A 14,030-nucleotide genomic window follows, 5' to 3' on the forward strand; every position below is an offset into this window, starting at 1 on the left:
ATCAATGTCCCAGTGAATGGCAGGACAGCCTGCAGGTGTATCAGCCACTCCCCAAAGCTCCATATCATCAGAAACTTGCTGAGTGTATACTTCAGCCCTTCATCCAGATTGTTGATAAACAAGTTGAATAAGACTGGACCCAGTATTGATCCCTGGGGAACACCACTGACTACAGGCCTCCAACTGGATTCTGCTCTGCTGATCACAACCCTCTGAACTCTGCCATTCAGCCAGTTTTGATCCACCACACTGTCTATTCATATAACCCACGTTTACTAAGCTTACCTACGAGGAAGTTATGGAAGACAGTGTCAAAAACCTTGCTGAAGTCAAGGCAGGCAACATCCACTGCTTTCCCCTTGTTGATGCCCCCTGCCATGTCATCATAGAAGTCTATCAGATTGGTCAAGCACGATTTATCCTCGGTGAATCTATGCTGACTACTTCTGATGACCTTCTTCTCTTCTACATGCTTGGTGAAGATCTCTAGAATGACCTGTTCAATCACCTTTCCAGGGACGGGGGTGAAGCTCACTGGCTAGTAGTTTCCCAGGTCCTCCTTCTTGCTCTTTTTGAAGGTGGGAGTAATACTGGCCAGCTGTCTCAATTGCCAGTCTTCAAAGTTTACACAAACACCTTAGAATATAGGTTGCATGCGTTGAAGTTTGCGTATGTGTGCCATGCAAAATCCAGCATGTCTCAAGAGATATTCTAATTTACTCTAAGTATTTTTCTAGTCATCACATGCAGACCTGCAGCATGAACCAGTATGCAGCTACTCTCTCGAGCTGATATATGACATTACCAGGCAGACTAGCACTGTGCTTTACAAGGAGGCAGATAAGTTAGATATATTTGCTTATTTAAAAAAACACGTGTTATTTAAAAATAAAACTATTAACAAAATGTATATCTCAAAGCCTGAGAACATACTCTATTACCTTAATTAGATAACTGATAAAAATAACAGATTAGAAACAGCATATATTTATCTCTGCAGGTTGAAGAGAAACAATTCTGGAACTGGTAGTATCAAGGTACTGGCAGAGCCACCAGGGCAGCGCCTTTGAGCAGATCTAGATGAGGACACTTGCAAAGAACACCTTACAGAATAGCAGGTTTTCCTAAGCAGGAAAAAATATGGGGTTTTTGAAATTATTGACTATCTTAGCATCATTCTTATTGACAGCTTGATCAGGTAGAATTATCTCCAATTCTTGTCTGTCCTGCCCTAATTCAAGTTACAGCTGGAGTCTGAAGAGACAGTATCTGACCTCATCATAGACACTCCGGCCACTGAGTCCAGGTATCAGGAAGAGACGCTTGCTAAGAGGACACCCACCACAAAACAGACCTTAAGAGTCCCAGAAGCACATCTCAAATCAATTCACCCTCCAGGGGCTTAGAATGTTTGAGATGCAAATCATTCAATAACTTCTAACAAATAATACATTATTTAGCCTCTTTTTTATTTTTTTGTTCTGCTTTTATTTACAGTTACAATATCTCCACAAGAGTAGGGGAAAAAAAAAAACCTTACCAAAGAAAACATTGATAGTAAATACCATGCTCATTTTCAGAAACAATACAGAATAAAAATAATGTGAATCAGTATATCAGGATACATAATTGCTAAAATAAATAGTCTAGCAAAAAAAGAATTCAGGTTGATGACTTAAGTGTTTGTCAATTTAAAGCATCACAGAAATTGCTTATTTAAAGCACTGATTGAAATAATTCCATCCCGGAGGCAGGAAATTGCTCCTGCCCTCAAAGTTAAAAATAATATCACCATTAACCTCAGCAACAATTTTCTAATTGCCAAAGATTGCAAATCTTTTATGCAACATTAATCCACAGAGAATTCAATCACTCTAGTTTGCCTTCCAAAACCACTACTGTAATAGTAGTTGTAAGAAAAGTCTTAAAAAAAAAAGTCAAACTTATGTGACGTATTTTATATGTAAGTACAAAACATTTTGGAAAATGAAAAAGTCTGTCACACCAATCTCTTTGTAAATTAACGCAGCACCTCACATTTCTGTTTATGCTTGAAACAGAAGCAAGAAGAGGGGCTGCTTGGAGCTCTTCTCTGACATGCCAGTGCCAATTGGCACCATGAAACAGGCAGCTGGTCCTACATTTTGTTCTCTAAGTCCTAAGCAATAAGGACTGGCAATACGTGCCAGCAAACCAGTGAACATAGCAGAAACAAAGAGGGCAAAGTTTAGTTTTCAGAGCATCCAGAGTTACAAAACTGCTAGTGCTCTTTCAGGGCCATAAAGAAATGCTGCCAAAATGCACACTCATGCTCTCTGCTTCTCTCAAACATGCAGAGAAAGAGATAAACTGGTATTCATTCTAAACCGCAGAAGTAACCCTTACAAAAAATCTCTCGGGGTTTGGATCTTGGGCAATATATAAACAGTGGCACATTGAAACAGAGTACTTTTCCTGTGGCTGCCTGGTGATCCTGCTAGGACATTTTATTATTAAACACATCCAGTCTTACAGCAACCTAAAATTAAGGCAAGCTACAATGCAAACCACACACTATTCTCCTCTACCCACATTTTTGTCTTCAAATCCCAAACTCCACACCTCAACTCCCTCACCCCCTTCCTGCATTGGAATCCCTTTGCCATGTTATTACAGCAAAAATTCTGGATGCTTTCAATTGCACATCCAGGAAAGCTAGCAACTATTTTTTTTCCAAGTAATTAATAAAAGAATTACTTTCCTTGTCACGGTTCAGAGTTAACTGCATATCCAAGCACATAGTGCAAGGCCACTCACCTTCACCTCTCTCCAGAGGAATCCCAGCAGCATCCTAGCCACAGTCAAGCAGGCCTACTCCTCACAGCAGCAGTGATCAAGTGTGCTGTGCATCATGATACTAGCATGAGGTGATCATTATCAAAGGTCTTCACAGTAAAATCTTGCTTAATCTCAGTTATAGGAGAACAGGACTTACAACAAGCACCTACACATATGTATGACTTTGGTCAGTTTGGCATCTCCCAGTTAATGCCACTTCAGAGAAATGAGATTGTTTCATTCCCAGGGTTGCTGGTTCTCTCCTCTTTGTGAACTAGGGACTGATTTTATCCATCCTGTAGGTATATTCCTACTTCTCCATGTGTGATTTCCTTTTCCTACCACACCAGTAAGGGTCCAGACTGAGGATGATTGAGCGTAAATATCAAATGAACATACTATTTTGAAAAATAATGACTGAAAACATATGATTGAAAAAATAAAAGAAACCCCCAACATTAAAAGCATCTTCTACATCCTACAGTGTCCAAAAAAAAATCTAAAAAGACCTAAGTAATAAATAGAAATTTAAAAGCCAGAAAAATTAGAAAAAAAGAACACATTCACTCTCAAATGCAGGAAAGTAAGTGAAAGCTCAAGGGGATAAACATTAAGAAAACTAAGGAGACAAACATGTTCTCTCCTTCCCTTCCTCCTACTCCTACACTATGCTTCCATTCCTGAAGCACACCACCCTGGATAGATATTTATTTAATGCTGATCAGAATCAGATATTTCAATACCTCAGCTTCAGTGTGTGTTTGGAGGAAACACACATTTCAGGGAAAGTTTAGGCAATTCTGTGGTGCAGTCCATGTGTAGACTACATGCAAATAAATCATGTTTCCATTAAAATGCAAGTTTAAATGAATGCAAGCTGTGGCTCAACAGAGAACTGTATTATCAGCCACATACTTTCACTTATCAGAAGAAATGTTTCATGCCCTCCAGCATTTTTCTATCTGGTAGAGAATGAAAAAGTAAAGAGATTTATTACATTAAAAATTGTATTGATTGAAAGCAGTACTGTATGACAGTTTCAGCTATTATAACAGGACTTACTAAAATCAAATGTTTACCCCTGAAGGGGGTTTTGGGAAAAAAAAAAAAAAAAAAAGCCTTTTCAACATTTATGACAATGAGAACATTTGCAAGGGATAACATTTTAGCACTGAAACTAAATGCAAATAAATGTTCCTTTCTCCAAGGGAGCTTTGAGGTTTGCCGCCATGACGTGTTATGGATAATTGCATTGTGGTTTAGCAGTTAAAACACGTACTTTGATTGTGGGGCTGGAGATGTCAGCTGCTCACACAGCTGTGAATCAGACAAGGTCAGAGATGATGAAAGCCAGCAATGTTTTAGCATCATAATCAATTTGTATCAGCAGCAGTATGATTGGTACTCCATGCTGCCATGCAGCTCTCAGGAGCCCGCTATGACACCAACCCAAAGAAGGATGCTTCTTCCACTTCCCTCATCGGTTTTGCTTGTCACAAGACAACTTGGGCATTGCCCTCCCTAGCGCCTGAGCCCCTGGCTCAGCTCTGTGCCATGCATAACTGATTACTTTTCTGGAATGACTTTTCTACAGGAGTAGAAAGAAAGGTAGATTTTTCCACTAAGACTATTTTATGGCCTGCAGACTACTCTAGACCTGAAAGCCTAGTCTTAACAAGTACTTTCAGTTCTTTTTATTTCCTTAAGGTGACCAAGATAGTTCACTTAGATCACAGCTTTGCCATCTAAATATCAGGCCTTTTGGCATAAATGGCCAGTTATTCCAAGAGCAACTTACACTCTCACCTGTCTTATCTACTTACCTTAAGTATTTATTAGTATTAAGTGTTCAAGGCCAGGTTGGATAGGGCTTTGAACAACGTGATCTAGTAGAAGGTGTCCCTGTCCATGGCAGGGAGGTTCTGTCCAACCCAAACCATTCTACAATTCTATTTTAGCACCTGAAAAACTTTCTTCTTGCAAAATGCAATGAAATTTATATTTTTTTAAAGCTATGTTGTTTTCAAATGAAACCTCTACATTTGGCAGTACATTTTAAACTGCCTTCATAAAAATGCTAGCTGAAGCGTTTAGCACTAGTTAAACAAAAGTACAGGCACACAAACAGCCTAAGAGAAATTCTCCACCTTATTGCAACTACTGATTTTGCATACAACTTACAACGGCCCAGAGATCACAAGCTGTTTGTATGGACATCTCTGTCCAGGTAGAAACTTCCTTTTGAACTTGTGTTAACTGTAGACTTATATTAACACCTTTGGGGTGAACTGAAACTCTATGGGGTGAATAAAGACCATAAGTCATTAACTCTTCATGACCTTCTTTTACATGTAAGATCTCTTGGGCTGGCCATGAACCAGAGAAACTGGTCTGTCCAGCTGGAGTAGTATCTGGTAACAGTCTGGTCAGCATTAATGATAACATGAACCTGACTAGGAAGTCAGCAGCCAAAGGGAAACACAGAACCACAGAATCCCAAGGGTTGGAAGGGACTTCGAAAAATCATCTAGTCCAACCCCCCTGCAAGAGCAGGGTAACCTAGAGTACATCACACAGGAACTTGTCCAGGCGGGCCTTGAATATCTCCAATGTAGGAGACTCCACAACCCCCCTGGGCAACCTGTTCCAGTGCTCTGTCACTCTCACAGTAAAGAAGTTCTTCCTGATGTTAACGTGAACTTGTAGTTATAAAAGCTGTTTTAAATTAAAAAGAGCCTCATTTGTACCTAGCCCCCGTTTCAGAAGGCAGTGGCACAGGGCATACGTTCCCAAACTTGTTACAGAGGTTTTCAAAGTGGGTCATGCACGCACTCTGCTAGGAGCACACAGATCATTTTAATCAGCATAGATATGCCACATGGTATGAGCAGCAACAGCTCATATTACTGCTTGCCTTTGGCATCCTGCCTGACATACAGGCTGAGCACCTCAGCACCGCTGTACAGCTCCTCATGGGTCTGCTCAGGATGTAACATATGCAAAGACCTACCTGGTGCAAAGACCCAAGGGCTGGCACGGGCAAGCAGAGCACAGCTTGTTGAGGTAGAGCATCCCCTGAATGGATGAAGGCGTGAGGTTCATGCAATGCTCAGGTGCAAAGGCATGGTCACAAAATTGCCTGGACAGCAGGGAGCACGGGTGTGTCGATGCAGAGGCTTGCTTTGTGGGACACAGAATAGGCAAGAAGGCAATATGGTCAAAAGGGTGGTCCACTTAAATTTGAAGGATTTAACAAATATTACAGTGAAGAAGTGGAGCTAGAGGCATGTGACTTTCTGCGTATAATTATAGCAGCTGCTGCCCTTAAATTAGTTTTGAGAACTCTCCTTTCAAGGGCACAGATTCAAACCAAATGGCACTACAGAAGAAGTATGTAAGCATTTTGTTCCTTTTTCCAGATCTATCAGTATCTATGCTGTGTTTAAAGTGAAAAGCAAGTCCTGAACCTTGAGACCCAAGAAACATTAGTGCCAGACACCTCTGGATTGCCCATCATAGAATCATAGACTGGTCCTGGTTAGAAGGGACTTTAAAGATCATCTAGATCCTGCCATGGACAGGGACACCTTCCATTAGACCAGATTGTTCATAGTTCCACTCAGCCTGGCCTTCAACACTTCCAGGCATGGGTCATAAAACCTAACTGATCTCATGTATGACCATTTCCAAAGAAATCAGCATGTCCAAAAGCTCCTGGGGATGGGGAAAATGTGAAGCACTGTCTGTAGTTTCAGTTTGGTGAAGACAATAACTGTGTGCTGAGGAAGTGTGTTAGATAGGACAGGCGAAAAGGGAAGGGGCTGAAGAGTTCTCAGAGCAAAGGGAAACTTAGAAGTGCCAGGTCTAGTGCGTGCAACCCAGCAACTAGTATGCAGCCACCACAAAACAAAATCTCCAGATGCTAGGAGATGGCTTTAAAAGTCACACTGCCAGAAGCCAGAACTCAAATTTAGGCAACAATTTACACTATAAATATTTGGACCTCTAACAACTGGGAGGAAGGAGAAACACTACTCTGGTCCAAAGGAGCTACTGAAAGCATAACACTTCAGACAGAGCTAGAGCAATCTGCTGTTTTAACTAATCCCACATGACAGAAGAATACAAATGTTCTTTTTCTCACACTGTTAAACAAAAACACCCAAGTTCCTGACCTGCAGAGCAAAACTGATCAAACTCTACTGCCCAAAACCAGATTTAATGTGCATATTGTCATCCAGGCTGGACACTAGATTAAGCAGGACTAGCTAACAAGTCTTCAACACTGCTTATTTTGTGTGTTAAGCAGCATCAGTAACATAAATCAGCACACTTTTAGGGAGTTTAAGATGCTGCTCATTTCTAAGCTTTGATCCATCTAATCTCTCTTAGCTACATAAGTGATTGCTTATGTATCTAAGGACACAGCCATAGCAGTGCTACCACAAGGCATCAAGTTAAAAAGAATCGGGCACTCTTAACAACTGCGGTCTGAACATTCCTATTTGGTAGCTGTGAAATATCCTCTCCATCTACAGCGACAGATAAGTTGCTAAGCACTGACCATGCAGCAAGAGCATGCACACAAACACTTCCCATGTACTCTGAGTTATTCAAGCTCTTAATGGAAACTTAAATTACTTTCATAATCTGAAAGCATCTAAGAATCAAAACTGATGTAATTAAACCAGTGGCAATCCATTGGCTACCTGCATGCCCAAATAAGGAAGCACTGATCCAAGCTAAGCTGGCAGACTGCATTTAAAATTTATTGACTTTTTGATTTTCATAAAAATTGAAAAAGACTCAATCCTACACCAAATGATACAGTTATTAATGGCAGTGATAAGAGTTCCTACTCCCAATTACATATTTTTACACCATTTTAATCAATTTTAAGTCACAGTACTGTATAGCAAATGAGCATGTGGTGTAGACCTAAATATCAAATAAATATGGTTTTGTAGGATGAAGATTATAACCCTGTAACACGATACCCAGGAATCAAAACTCAGATAAACTAAACAAAATGACAGAAATGTCCCTATATATCATTTTAGTTTATATTGTAGGCCACTTGTGGAATTTATAAGCAGATTTGAGACTTGCATATCAACATGACCTCACCTATGTAAATATTTATTCAAACATTTAGGCACTTTATAGAGGATTCTAGATTAGAAACTGAAAGAAAATACTATAAAAGGAAAACCACCCTAGCAGTTTCTTTTTAAAAACTACAAAGCCTCAAAGATTTCACCTTGCAACTAGACTATAACATCCATAAAAACTCAAAGCTGTTGTCTGATTTATTCTTACGTTTTATGAAATCTCAAGCCATTAATCCTTAATGGCCTTTGCACAAAAGTATGATAGATACATTTTCATCACTAAGTTTGCCTAAGTAGTTCAGCATCAGAAGGATGGCTTTTGAATTAGAATTAGCAGATCCAAAGGAATTTATAGAAAAATCCCAACAAAACTGTTAGCTTTCTCTTATCACAGCATGAACACCTTCTGCTGTTAGGATCAGTCACCAACAAAAAAGAAAAAAAAATCAAAGATCACCAAAATAAAAGTATTAGCTCATTAGTACGTATTTGGTAGAAGGCAAACATTATCTTCCAACCATCAGTTAACATCCCCAATTAAATGGAATAAATTTCCCCTTACCACTGCCTGAAAAGATGTTCATCATCATAGCACAGACAACACGCAGGGGAGCTCAGGGTTGTCAAGGGTTAAAAATCATAACTGGTATGACCACAAGTGTACAGTCACCATGTCCTACTCTGACAGTGTGATTTACAGCTGCCCAAATTCTCACACTCTGGTAAATTTTTTGCCTTCACTGAGGACTAGTCCTCCCATATTCATGAACGAGGAGAATATGCACAAGAAGTTCTCTTCTCAACCTAGCCTCCCGCAACTTGTTTGTTACGATGGGGCTAGAAGATGACAGCAAGTTCACCTCAGTGAATCAGGGAAGAATTAATCACTCTTTCAAGTACCTGTATTTTAAATGCACAGCAGGCTCATTTAAACACAGCTGGCACCCTACCCTCTTCTCCAAGCCTTACCTCAGCATTCACGTTTCCATATTCTCAGACAAAGACTCTCACCATTATCTTCTGACCTTTCCCTTTTATCTTTGTCTTTGTAAGTTAATCAGTAACCAGAGACTTCTGCCAACAGTTTCTGATACTGATTTCAAGGTCCTGTGGCACACAAAGTATTAATGTGATTCTGTATGCAGTTACAAATACTGCAACTTCCCTCCTTGCCATACATTTAAGCTCCCCAAAATTTTCCTTACACTACGAAGAAAAATAAAAAGGTGTATTTCACATACTGCAACACTATATCAGCAACTCTAAAAACGAATTATATCATGCAAAATACTCTTAACCATACCTGCAGATCATAAGGGACAAGCCTTGCCACATTTCTATTTAAGGAGGCTAAGAGAAATAAAAAGAGCAAGACATTTTTTATGAGACAGTTACTGAGCTTTAATTTCCCCCCATCGTTATCCACATCAGTTTATGACTGCAAACAAGCACAGGCAGCATTTAAGGTACTATCGCAATAACTATTTTTAAAGTCTTTACCTCACAGGGTTAGGAAAAAACAATTATATGAAACATAGCCATAACCATAAGACTGCAGATGATAGCTTTGTTCTTGTCTAATAATGAGATCTCACTAAATTGAGTGTTTAAACCTTAAATATCTGAGAAAAGAACCCTTCAGTAAATGTTAGTTAAAACAGTCAAATCATTCTAATTAAGCAACCATCCTTTACTTTGCTCAGCTTTCAAGTTTTTTTTGTTATTTTATCATTTGCATAGTTTGCCACTTCTCCATCTTCCAGTCTAGACAGCCTCAAAATTTCTAAATAAAGAAAAAGGGAAGAAGTTAAAAAAAAAAAAAGGAAAAATAGAAAGAAAAAAGAGGCACTCAAGCCTAGCTTTCAGTCTTGTAAAGAAGGTGATGTGAGTATAGTCTAATACTTTCTTCTCATCTTTTTTGATCCCAAGTGAGATTACCTTGAAGACTCCTTTGGCCAAATTCATTCAGAGACAACTGACAGAAACTTTTCTTAATTCTTTCCAACTCTACGACTTTGCCCTCTACCTGTTCTGAATTATTATTATTATTATTATTCAGTTTTCAAGCAACAGACTTAGTATAAAAGGAAGGCCACACTAACCATCATGTATCAAGTTTTCTCTCTGAAATATTATTGTCTTTCACAAGGAATTGCAGCAGCACACCAGATACTTAGCTGTGACACAGAGGATTAATACTTATTTTTGCTTATTGCTTTCTCATCAAGCCAGCCACAAAATTAAAGCAAAAAGCTGTCAGCCTATTCAAGCTAAAATTGCAAAATAGAAGGGGAAATGACACAACAGAAAAGTAGAATTCATGTAAAATGTTGGCAATATTTAAGCAAAACTCAGTAATCTTCATAAATTAGCACTACAGAGTAAGTAATATTTTTGAATAATATTTTCTATTTTTCCACTTCAATGTGATATGGCAGGAAGTAATTAATGGAGACACACTCCCTTGTATTTAGCTGGAAAGAATTAATCTAGCATCTCATTTATGGCATTGTCTGTTTGGAAAAACAATTCTTGCCCACATAGAACAGTCTATTTCACATGTTAACTGCAGAGATTAGCAGTTCTTTGTTCTTTAAATACACATAAAGAAATTTTATGGGACCCCATGTGGAAAAAATCTTCACAAAGGCTTTGTTACATATGTAGGCAAAGTGCTCTCCAGAGTCATTTATCTTTAAAAAAAAAACACCAAAAAAACCCAGACATCCAGAAAACCAATTCACATAGAAACCTGAAATTTAGCATTATTTACTATGGATTAAATAAGAGCATTAATTTTTCCTGTTTCTTCTCCCTCCCCTCTTTTCTACTCAAAACTACAAAACCTGTCTAGATTAAATTCCTTTTTTTTTTTCCCTCTATATGCACAGCACATAGTCCATGCTTTTCTGCTCAGTTTTACATAAAATCCAAAGCTGGAAACTAGTTATGTCCTCAATGATGAGGCACTTATTTCTATAGGAGCAAAGGCTATTAAGAACACCTGAGAACCGGATTAGAAAGATAAATAAGAGGTATTAGATATATATATTTTTTAATATTAACTTTACTGAGGTTTTTTGAAAGAGATCTGCTAAACATTTCAAAATAACAGGCCTCTTAAAGAAAAGCCTCATACTTTGCCACTGAAACAACTAGAGCAGGTTCTAAGGAATGAGAATACAAGAGACAAATGAGCTTTCCACAGATCCAGTAATATCATTAATATATCCTATCCATGTAATTCCAAGATCCACAGCAAAACAAACAAGCAAACAATATATATACAGGGCACATTCTTGTTTTAGCTATTCTCTGTGTTATAATGGGTTTGCAATCACGCACAAGGCAAGATACATGTATGATACCAAATTAATGAAAGAAATAAGATCACTCTTTCACAATGCCAGACTCTATGTGTGTATCATACTTGTATCTGTAACAATCTCAGAATACTGTTTAAAAACATGACACGGATATTCCTGCAGATTTGTTTTGGCTAATCAGTTCAGACAAGGAAAACTGTCAGTTTAAACAAAGAGGAAGAAGGCAGCAGACAGAGCACAAGCACCTCCTGTCCAACTCCTCAGAAAACAAGAGAGCACCAAACACACTGGTCAGAGCTAATATTCTTTCAGGAAAAAATGTGAAACAGTTTGCAATACACAGTTCTACCTGCATTCCTCGAAGGCCATGGATAGTGAGCTGGCACAAATACGCCAGTACAAGTTGGCACAGCTGTGCCCCAACTGAAATCAGATGTAAAAAGGAAAACAGGGCTCAACCACAACCAGAAATTGTGAAGCTGACAGTTTTCACTGTCCAAAATGTTTGCATTATTTTAAAGGGGGCAAAATGCTGTATGCTGCAAGACAGCAGCAGGACACATGGCTGACTCCTTTTACTACCATGTGCGCAACAGAATAGAAGGTTTTTGATTATGTGGCTCAGGCCTGGATTTTTTAGGCAGCACTTACAGGTTCAGAGGGGCAGCAGTTCCACACCCCTGTGCTCCACTAGCATCTGGTCACTGCCAAGGCTTTTCAAGGAAGGACTTTGACTCCTTGATCTGTGAAAGCAGCTGGAGGAACACCCAAGTTTTCTTGCTGCCTTACCCCTCCTCGGCAGGAGCATTTTGTGACAAACTTCACCATTTCTCTCCAGCTTCCATCACCCCAGCAAAACCCGGAAGGTTCTCTGATACCCAGCATGATGGTTGCTTCAGCTAATTTGTTACACAAGGACAAATTCTTTGTCCTTTCCCACAGTTATGAAACATACTTTGTGCTATACAAAAAGCTACATGGCAGCACCACAATCTTAAAGAGGAAGCTATCGCTTCAGCATTTGTAATCTGTAATAAATGAAGCATCCCATCAAGTTGTAGCACTAATTACACAGCAAAACCTGAAGGAAATTGCCCTTCCTAAAAAAGTTAAGAGGTTAAACACCAAAAAGTTTCAAAATGACAGTTTTCCTGGCTTTCCACTAGGGAGGGAACAAGTATGACAGCACAGCTGTAATGACTTAAAATCTACATGCAGCTCCCAAACATGATACTGGTTCTCAGTGACTTGCCAGTCCTCATTTGAGCGTGAATTCCTGTGAAGACTCGTTTTACGCACACTGGCTTTAAGAGGACTGCTCTCTAATTGCTGATGATGAGCCCGGCTCCTGACAGGAGGGGGAGATCAGCCCCGTGCCAAAATCAGATCACACCACACTTCGCTGTAACAAAAGATGACTCCAGGGAGCTTGTGCTCATCATCGTTATTCCACACACGTAAAAGCCACCTCCAACGGCTTTTACTTCAATTAAACCTTTACTACTGTAAAGGGCTGCCAAGGTATAAACACATTTATACTGCACTGACTGTAGAAGGGTAATGAGAGATAAAGGGAACAGAGTATCCTCAACCCCTATTTAGAGACTCGTGCCCTCCTCCCCCCCCAAACAATGTCTCAAGATAATCACACAAACCTGGCAGGTGAGAACAGATTAATCCCTTGCCCGGTAACCATCCACCCCCCAACCCCCACTTTTGCTTTTTGTGCCTTTTTTCCAGCTGAGCACTTGCCTCTCCTCCATGCCCATCAAATATCCCGAAGATGGAGGGGTGAGTCTTGTTCACCAGGTCAGTGATTACTTCGAACCTGTCCTCCATGTGATCCCTCCGGCCTTGGATGGAGTAGACAGCCACATTGTGGCTCTTGAACTCCCAGGTCTTGGAGAACTCTGCGTCCAGCACATCTAGCCCCCCGAGCCTGTCATTCTGCATGATCTCGGCCACCTTGCCCTTCACCATCTTCACCGCATCCCTGCTGGACTTAACAATGGTTTTCACCTCATCCGTGTGGAAGAAATAACTCCACAGGGCCAGGCTGATGCACAGCAAGAACAGGGTCTCCGGTCTAAGCAAGAAGTAACGCATGATCCGACCCAGCAGAGACAGCAAAGTCATTGTATCCTCTATCATTTATTATCGAGACCGTGTATCCCCACACCATGCAACGCGCACCCGGCGGCCGGAGTGGCTCTGAGCCGAGGCAGCGAGTCAGTGCATGTTCCTCCGCTGAAGTCCCGCGCCCGCCGCTCCCTCCTCGCGGCGGCGGCCTCTGGGGGCCGGCTCCGCGCACCGCCGCTGCCGGGCGGCGGCCACCTGCGCGTCCCGGCCCCGCGGCGCCCCGTGCCTCCCGCGGAGGGGCCGCACCGCCAGGAGCGGGGCGAGGAGCGGGGCCCGGCTCGGCGCGGCTCGGCAGGCTTCAGCGGTGCCGCACCCCCCGCGGCCGCGTCTCCTCTCTGAACCCGAGCTCGCCTCGGGCACCCCTAGGCCGCTGCTCCACCTCAGGGCCCCGAGGGAGGCCGCCTCGCTTCGCCGCTCTCGGAGCCCGGCTGGCTGCAGTGAGAAAGTGCCTGCAGGGCCGCCTGCGGGTACCTGTCTCCCGTGTCCCCCACGCCTTGCGCCGTCCCTCCCCCGGGGCGGAGCGCCGCCGCCGCTGCTGCTGCCACCGCCTCGCCCGTCCCCGCCGCCCGACTACAAGCCCCGGCGGCCGTCGCGGGAAGCGAGGGCTGTTGCGTGTGCCGGCGCGAAGGGTTCTGGG

The 14,030-nt window shown here is 41.4% G+C and overlaps 1 protein-coding gene across 2 annotated transcripts in view; it reads right to left on the reverse strand.

Annotated features, from left to right (window-relative positions):
* Positions 1-13,570, reverse strand: part of PPM1L (protein phosphatase, Mg2+/Mn2+ dependent 1L) — a 113,978-nt gene extending 100,408 nt beyond the window's left edge. For both annotated transcript variants that reach the window (XR_004079646.2, XM_005141956.3), the window contains exon 1: positions 13,007-13,570. Coding sequence is in view for 1 of the 2 variants with exons in the window: in XM_005141956.3 (XP_005142013.1) it covers positions 13,007-13,405 (399 nt within the window). In the remaining variant the exon portion in view is untranslated. The remainder of the gene's footprint in view (positions 1-13,006) is intronic.
* Between the last annotated feature and the right edge of the window lie 460 nt (positions 13,571-14,030).

Source organism: Melopsittacus undulatus, chromosome 6 (assembly GCF_012275295.1).
Source record: "Melopsittacus undulatus isolate bMelUnd1 chromosome 6, bMelUnd1.mat.Z, whole genome shotgun sequence".
NCBI lineage: Eukaryota > Metazoa > Chordata > Aves > Psittaciformes > Psittaculidae > Melopsittacus > Melopsittacus undulatus.